Source organism: Drosophila navojoa, chromosome 5 (assembly GCF_054131105.1).
Source record: "Drosophila navojoa isolate 15081-1374.11 chromosome 5, UAZ_NAV_1.0, whole genome shotgun sequence".
Lineage (NCBI taxonomy): Eukaryota > Metazoa > Arthropoda > Insecta > Diptera > Drosophilidae > Drosophila > Drosophila navojoa.
In genome coordinates, this window is record NC_142893.1 from 1,516,549 (window position 1) to 1,524,487 (window position 7,939).

The 7,939-nt window shown below is 44.1% G+C and overlaps 2 protein-coding genes across 3 annotated transcripts; one reads left to right on the forward strand and one right to left on the reverse strand.

The window, feature by feature from the left end:
- The first annotated feature begins 259 nt into the window (after positions 1-259).
- Positions 260-6,012, forward strand: Fem-1 (protein fem-1 homolog B). Of its 2 annotated transcripts, XM_018103905.2 has the most exons (7): positions 1,802-1,959; positions 2,022-2,121; positions 3,864-4,146; positions 4,217-4,959; positions 5,021-5,436; positions 5,497-5,723; positions 5,791-6,012. In XM_018103905.2, exons 1-7 carry the CDS (start codon positions 1,940-1,942, stop codon positions 5,952-5,954), a joined length of 1,953 nt encoding a protein of 650 aa, XP_017959394.1. In that variant the 5' UTR covers positions 1,802-1,939; the 3' UTR covers positions 5,955-6,012. The 2 variants fall into 2 exon arrangements, with proteins under 2 accessions (XP_017959393.1, XP_017959394.1); XM_018103904.3 differs by lacking the exons at positions 1,802-1,959; positions 2,022-2,121 and adding an exon at positions 260-682.
- A 199-nt stretch (positions 6,013-6,211) lies between these two features.
- Positions 6,212-7,468, reverse strand: LOC108653445 (uncharacterized). Its single transcript, XM_018103932.3, has 2 exons — positions 6,797-7,468; positions 6,212-6,736 (listed from the first exon to the last, which is right to left on the reverse strand). The coding sequence occupies exons 1-2, from the start codon at positions 7,146-7,148 to the stop codon at positions 6,642-6,644; spliced, it is 447 nt and encodes a 148-aa protein (XP_017959421.1). The 5' UTR covers positions 7,149-7,468; the 3' UTR covers positions 6,212-6,641.
- Positions 7,469-7,939: the final 471 nt, after the last annotated feature.

Here is a 7,939-nt window from a genome sequence, read left to right on the forward strand (position 1 = left end):
CACTGGTGGCTAAAAGAGGGGCCGCTGTTAAGTCTTATGGCTCAACAATCAGCTCATGAAAGTTTCTTCGTACTTGGAAATAAGCCAGATATGGCCGGCTAAAATAAGCCAAAACGGCAACACGATGAAACATCAATACGATGTAATTATTGGTGTTCATGTAATTTGGCGACACTCGGGCAGCTAACAGCATTCTGTTATTAACAGAACATCCGATATATCGATTACCATAAGTAGCTCAAATGAACATGAACGAGTGCCTCACTTGCACAGTAACATTGTTGCTGTGAGCAAGTGCTCATGTGTGTTAGTGTCAATAAAAAGTTTTTCATCATTTGGTGCGATCAGAAAATTCGGCATTATAAGCGGTTTATTTAGTTATTGCACGCTGCGTCAGTTGGCGTCGCTTCTGAACAACATGGATATCGACGACGATGACCAGGACGAGCACGCAAATACGTCGATCTACGACGATGCTTTGGATTATGGCTATTTTAATATGGCACACGCAATGCTCGTGGACATTACCGAGGAACTTCACTATAAGTTTCCAGAGGAGAAAATCAGATTTTCATTGGTGAACACCATCTTTTTGGCGGCACGCAGCAGTCAGATGATGAGATTTGTTGAGGCCCTAAACACGATCAAGTCGAAGGAAATGCAAGTTCATTTGGTTAATACGGTAAGTCACAGCCCCCACCTGCACTCCTCTGCCCCAGAAGCTCAATCAAATAACTGCTAATTTAATTTTGCGTAATGAGCGTAATTTACTCTACTGCGTCATTAATGAAAACACTCACCTATATATAGGTATAATGTTTTGATATACGTATATGTTGAATCGAATCTCTTTTGCTATTATTTTTGGTTGCTTTCTTTGTTTATCGCACACAGCTGGGCAAGAGGGCGAGCAAGCGAGAAGATCCACCAATTGGCCCCACTCTCTTTCTCTTCCGCTCTCTACATTTATGTACGTTCCATGTGTATTTAGCTGGTGTTTATATATTTTTTTATCGCTTGCAAGCGCGCAGTAATTGTTAATTTGCAATTAATGTTCACAAGTTTTGATTCGCATTTCAGACAAACATGTATATACATGTTTATATATGTATGTTTATTCATGTATGAGGAGAAAAGCTGCCCCGTCATCTTCTATTCGCAATTATAGCCTCATCTTTAGCTGATTATTCATTTGCTCGCGTGCCTTCTCTTTTCTTTTTTGTTCTGGATCCACTCGACACGAACTTGGCCAACAGCCAGTTCCTGATATTGTGCGTTCCTTAATCATCATCAATGTACAACTATTTATGAAGCGCATTTCCGAACCGTGAAAATTGGAAAAGGGAAAATTAGGCAGAGGAATGATTTCAGTATTTGTATTGATATTTCCTAATTTCTGAAAAAAGAATATTTGACGTTATCAATGTATTTGTATTTTTCTAAATGAACTCCAGGCTTCACATTTCTTCAGCTTCGTATAAACACTCTTAAGCTGAATTGAGCTTGGAATGCAGTAAACAGCTGGCATAAACTGTAAACAAACCCCCACACATGCCCTCTCTCTCTCTCTCTCCCTCTTTCTCACTGGCTCAATCTGTAAACAAACCCCTATCTATAACTGAGAGAGAATGCTGCTCTCCCACTCACAGTGCTCTCTCCATCTGCTTTCACATCAGCTGTGCCAGCGGCTCGCTCGGCGCCTGCGCACGTTCTACCCTCTAATGCGTGTCCTTTGACTGATGAACAACCCCTCTTAAGTGTAAAACCGAATTCGCTGTGTGGCCATATGCAAACATGGGGTTGGGCGCTGGAATTCCTTTTTGGTTTCGTTCTCTGCACGAAGTTTTATCGAATTTTCGTTCGAGTCCAGCTGCGTCCTTGCACGAGTCACAGCTCCAGTTGAATTTACACATAGAATCAAGTTATACAGGAGTTGACCATGCACTCAGAGCTATATCGGTAAAGTCTAGCGTTTTTCAGGCTATTGGGATTATCTCTCAACTAATTCTACTCTTTGACAGCACTCGGAAGCGCTGGTACGAGTCGGCTTGGCCCGGCGCAAGTTTCTGGCGTGGAGCTAGCGACCAATTGCCACTAACCAGCTATATAACTTATCCGGCGGTGAGTGTCGATCCGGGTCGCGACTACCAAGTCCCGGGTCGTCTGTTCAGTTTCTTGACCCAGTTGCTATTTATAGTAAAGCCAAAAACCAACAAGTAAGAAAGCTCTAGTCGAGACAGCTCGACTACGAGATCCCCTGAACCCTACAAGCAACTGATATTTCAATAATAATTAGCACCCACACACGCACTCATACAAACAAATACACGCACACACACACTCACATATATGTACAGGCGATTGCGCTTGGGTTGCGCTGCAGTGTTGGCAATATTAGGAGAACTTATTTGTTGAATAATTTAATTTCTAGACGTACGATCGTAATGAAACTTTCAGAACGTATTCATATTGTTTAAATGTATGTGTATACCGAAGTACAAGTCTCTAGTATTTGATATACGACTTTTACAAAGATTAGGGTGAGGGGGTGGATTTGGGGGTGGGGGGTAAATTTTAACAAAAACCGAAATTGTATGACATGCGTCTTAATATACATTTTAAATTTGGAGACTCTAGCTTGAAAGATGTAGGAGATACAATTTTTTTAGTGATCTTCGATAAGGTTTTTTATCGATAAAAAAGTATCGGAATGAGTTATCGTTTTTTAGTGATAAACTCGATATCCGCGTGATATATACGGACATTTTAAAAAAAAGTTGAAGTCTCTAGCTCTTGTATCTTCTGAAATCGACGCGTTCAAACATACGGACAGACGGACGGACGGACGGACGGACGGACGGACGGACGGACGGACAGACAGACGGACAGGGCTAAATCAACTCAGCTCGTCGCCCTGATCAAGAATATATATACTTTGTGGGGTCTGCCACGCCTCCTTCTGCCTGTTACATACATTTTAACAAAACCATTATACCCTGATTTCCCATTTTCAATGGGTTCAGGGTATAAAAACGCAATTGGTGCCAGCCCTGAACGCAAAGACTTTTGCCTTGGACTTTGGACAGGCCATGTCTGGATCTTGTCTCAGTCCGCAGCATCCATATGTCTAGCACACACACACACATACACACACTCATATAAAAATATATATGTATCTGTATAATATGTGTATAGTAGATGTGCAATGAAGACAAAGAGCGTGCGCATTTGTAATATTTACATTTGCCGTGCCAAAAACCAAATGAACAACAGCAACAACAAAGGAAAACTTTCTGCGACAATTCTCTATGCACGTTTTCCCACAAACGAGAAATTTATGCTGCAAAAAGCGAGGAAAACGCACTATTTTCGTATGCTCGCCAGCTACAGCCTTGACTGTGAAAAGTTTTTTAAATATATATCAAATATATATGCGCACGCATCTCATAAGCATACAAAATACGACGATACGAAAATTTACAGACTGTGGACTAAGGTTATAGTGGATAGAGCTTGCGGCGCAAACAAATCATTCGGAGCGTGAATACGCATACATATTGTGAATACATATTAAATAGATGATAATATGCATAAATAGTGAACTGGGCCTATTGTGGACAGAGCGTGCTCATCGAAGAATAGACTGCGACTGTAACAAATATTGTCTAGTGGACCAAAGTATACCCTGCAGCTGCAGTTTATGCACATCATCTAGACTTTATAGTTATCATTCGAGTATTCACTGTAGCAAACAATTTATGGGCAAGTCTTATTAGAAGACATAGAGATTTAATATACGCTCATAAATCTTCAAGTTTTCTCGACTCTTCCATACTAAAATCTCTCTCTATTCTCACACACAGAACTTTGATCAGCCCGATGGCCAATCGCTAACGCCTCTCACCATGGCCGCCATGTCGGGCAATGTGACGTTCGTGAAGACGCTGCTCTCTCATTACGACGTAGACCTGGAGCGGGAATGCAATGTCATATTCGATGGGCTGGTGGTCTACGGCGCCACAGCCTTGTGGGTAGCCGCTGGCATGGGCCATTTGCAGATTGTTAAGATGCTGGTGCAGGCCGGCGCCTCCATCAATCACAACACCAAGGCGCAATCCTCGCCGCTACGCGCTGCCTGCTATGAAGGTAATAAATTGATTAGGCATGCCGCGAGCAGAGTTCTATTTATTTAAATTTCCATTTATTTATCGTGCAGGTCGCTTGGACATCGTTGAGTTTCTGCTGGAACATGGCGCCGATGTGAATGCCACAAACTTGTTTAACAACAACACGCTGATGATAGCCGCCTACAAGGGTCATCATCTGGTTGTCAATACGCTGCTGCGGAATGGCTCGCGGCCCAACGATCAAGCTCTGTGTGGCGCCACAGCTCTGCACTATGCTGCGGAGAGCGGCCATCTGGATGTGGTGAACGCACTGCTCGATCATGACGCAACGCTGCTGAAGAATGAGACAGGAATAACTCCAGCATTGCAGGCTGCCGAGCGATTGCATGAGGATGTTGTGGAGGCCTTCATCCAGCGCCCTGGGCTGATGACCAAAGAGGAGCAGATCACCGCCCTGGAGTTGCTGGGCGCTACGTATGCGAATGATAAGACCAAGTATGACGTGAATCGCGCCTTTAGCTATTTAATGCGTGCCATGGAGTTGCGCTACAGCGATCCAAGACACGTGATTCGTAAGAAGGTGCAACAGCCGGTACCTGCATACGACAGCTGGTTCGAGACGGAGAATCTGCCCGAATTGAATGCCATCAAGCTGAACCATCACTCCATACACATGGAGTCGTTGGCCATACGGGAGCGTGTCCTGGGCAAAAACCATCCGGAATTGCCACAAGCGATTGTCTATCGAGGCGCTGTAATGGCAGATCAGGGCAGATTCGAGCAGTGCCAAGTGCTGTGGAACTATGCCATCGATCTTCGCATGCGCAACAATGTAAGATAATATAGCCAACGTATTGAGCTCCATTTATGTACATTCCTACTTTCTCTTCCAGATCAGCGTGGATCGCGATTTGCTGCGTTTTGCGCAGCTCTTTGCGCAGATTTTGCGGGTGCAGAACCATCGCCTGACCCTGGACCAAGTGCTGCCCGTGCTGACCAATTGCCAGCAGGAGATTGAGAACAACAAGCTAAAGATGCGCAGCGCTAAGCCCAACACCTGCGTCAGTCTGGTGCAGGATCAGAACAATCAGAACTGCATCACAGCATTGTATTTAATTAAAATAATCACTCAGCTGGCACGTCGCAAAAAGGATCAGGACATCAATGAGGATCACATACAGCAGCTATTCTTAGTAGTTCGTAAGTTTATACAGAACGACACGCGTCTGCAGGATGGACAAACGCTGCTGCATCTAGCCGTGAACGGTGTCACGCCCATAGACGAATTCTATACCAACGAAATGTGCAAGTAAGAACAGAGTTTATATTACTTTAAGGACTCCATCTAACTGTTGTTGTCTTTTGTCAGATTTCCCTGCTATGCAACTGCTTTGGTTCTGGTGCACTGCGGCGCCTCTGTGGTGGCTGTGGATGCGGCCAGGAACACGCCCCTGCACATCCTGGTGACGAAGATAAACAGCTCACAGGACCGCCAGGGCGAAATGACGCGCATATTGCAGCTATTCGTGGAGGCAGGCGCACACTTGGATGCGGTGAATGCAGCGGGTCAAACAGCAGCTGCAGCCTGCAAGCTAGGTAAACTATAGTTTATTATGCTATAAATTATATGTAGTTGTTGACTGAGTGACTTGTTTTCTTGCAGCTAACTTGGCCAACTTGCTGCATGGCCATCAGAACGCACACACCACTCTGAAATGCTTAGCAGCCCGCTGCATTGCCAGCAACAAAATAAGTTTCAAGGACATGATACCCAAGCAGCTGGAGGCGTTTATACAAATGCATAGCGTCCACAATGTGCTCTCATAGATGCATATAGATATATATATTTATACAGAAATATATAGCCAAAAAACTGGGCCAAAAAGGAAGGGAGATATGGAAATCGAGAATCGGAAACTCAACTTAAGTCATTAGAACTGTGAATAATTTGAGCCTAGGCACAAACGTTTGTGCATATTTTTGTAAACGAATTTAGTGACTTAATTTAGCCAAATACCAACACGCACATAAACGGACACACATCACATATATACTTTATATATATGGATGGAGACCAGCGCATCTTTATGCTTATTTAGTTTAGTTTGTTTTTATATATGTTTCTCTTTCGGTTTAATTTGTACGACAAACACACTTACAAACAAACACATACACTTTCATCTAATTATTTATTTAGAACGTACACGCACACTTACGCACACTCTGACTGATTGTTTGTTTGTAATCAAATGTAAAATGATTTTGTACATTTTCTATACGTATGTGTATAATTAATGTTAACTGCTAATTGCAACAGTTTGTAGAATCAATTGAATTGATTTTGTTGCTGATGGCCCACAACACAAAATAAATATATGGAATACGCAATAACAGAAAGGAAACTTTGTAATTGAATATATATATATATATATGTATGTATCTATCTATATATAATTCAGAGAAATCACAGCTGATCCAAATACATATGTACACAGAGATCTTATCCTAAGTAGCCTAAATGTCTAGGTCGCTAATCTTATGGTTATTGTGTCGCACCTGCGGGTACACCTGCGGCTGTCGCATCACCTCCTCGTATGAGGGCGGCGGAGCTAGAGTTGAAAAGTAGATAAGTTCATAACTAAGTTAGGGTTCAGTGAGGGCACGCCTACCGTTAATCACGTAGTCCTCGTCGTGCATGTAGGCTGGATTGATGACCGCATCCGTGGGATATGTGCGCTCGATGGTGCGCTCCTCGAGCGTCGATCGATGCGAGTAGCGCTGCAGGTTGTCCGTTTGCCTGTGGAAATTGTTCATATAGTGATCCTCCTGCTCGATATCCTCGCTCTGCAGCTGGATCACATGCACCGAGGGACGGCGCTCGGCACTCGTCTCCGCGATGGCATCCGTGTAGTTATCGCCCAAGCGAAAGGGCGCCGTCAGCGACTTCTTGCACTTGAGAAACAGCACGATCAATATCCAGCCAAGGATGAGCACCAAGTAGACAAAGCCAAGCATGCTCATGTGGAGGCCGTTCTAAAGGGGCCGCCACTGGGGCGCCCAGTTCCAAGGGATTTTCGACTGAACTGAGTACCTAGTTGTTCCTTTATGTCCTCTACCTTTTCTCTTTGCTAACACGCAACACCCGCAACGCCTTCGAGGCTGATGTGTGTGTGTGTGTGTGAGTTGTCTGAAAATCGATAAACGGCTAACGCGTCGTCCTGCCCGTGGCCAGCTGTGTCGTTCCGGCCGTGCTCATTGTTGTCGCCCAACTGACGGTCCGCGAGGACATCCGTCCGTTTGGCAAGTCTGGACTCACGCGTCGCCATATCAGCGATGACCACAACACAAGCAGACCGCAGCAAAACATCCACTATGAAATGACTGACTGAAAGATGCCCTGGTAAGTATTCTTCTTAGCTGCCATAATATTGGCCAATTATGTTAGCAATATGTATAATATTTAATATGTATATCTATTTATAAGAAGTCTTTCACATGGGCGTAGTCCTACTTTAGGAATCGAAAATGAAGATCGATAAATATCGATTTTATACAAGACATCTGCAAGCTGTGCCAGCCTCATCTAGCTTGCTAATTATACAAAATACAGGGTATGTCAAGCGCAGCGGGAGTGTGAGGGCGACGGTCAGAGTACTGCAATGTTTGAGCCATTCTGATTTCTGTTTAGCTGAGCGACAGTCAATAGGCAGCTCCACTAGACCAAAGCTATGGCTCTGCCTCACTCCTCGCCCTGTCCTTGTTATTCCGTAATTATTTGCTGCTTGCGCCAATTGTTTTGAGCAGTGCGTCCC

Coding starts and splice junctions, on each gene's coding strand:
- LOC108653445 (XM_018103932.3), bottom strand. CDS start 7,148: ATGAGCATGCTTGGCTTTGTCTACTTGGTGCTCATCCTTGGCTGGATA. Junction 6,737..6,796: donor CGAGGACTACGTGATTAACG/GTAGGCGTGCCC, acceptor TTTCAACTCTAG/CTCCGCCGCCCTCATACGAG.
- Fem-1 (XM_018103904.3), top strand. CDS start 419: ATGGATATCGACGACGATGACCAGGACGAGCACGCAAATACGTCGATC. Junction 683..3,863: donor AAGTTCATTTGGTTAATACG/GTAAGTCACAGC, acceptor TCTCACACACAG/AACTTTGATCAGCCCGATGG. Junction 5,437..5,496: donor TATACCAACGAAATGTGCAA/GTAAGAACAGAG, acceptor GTCTTTTGTCAG/ATTTCCCTGCTATGCAACTG.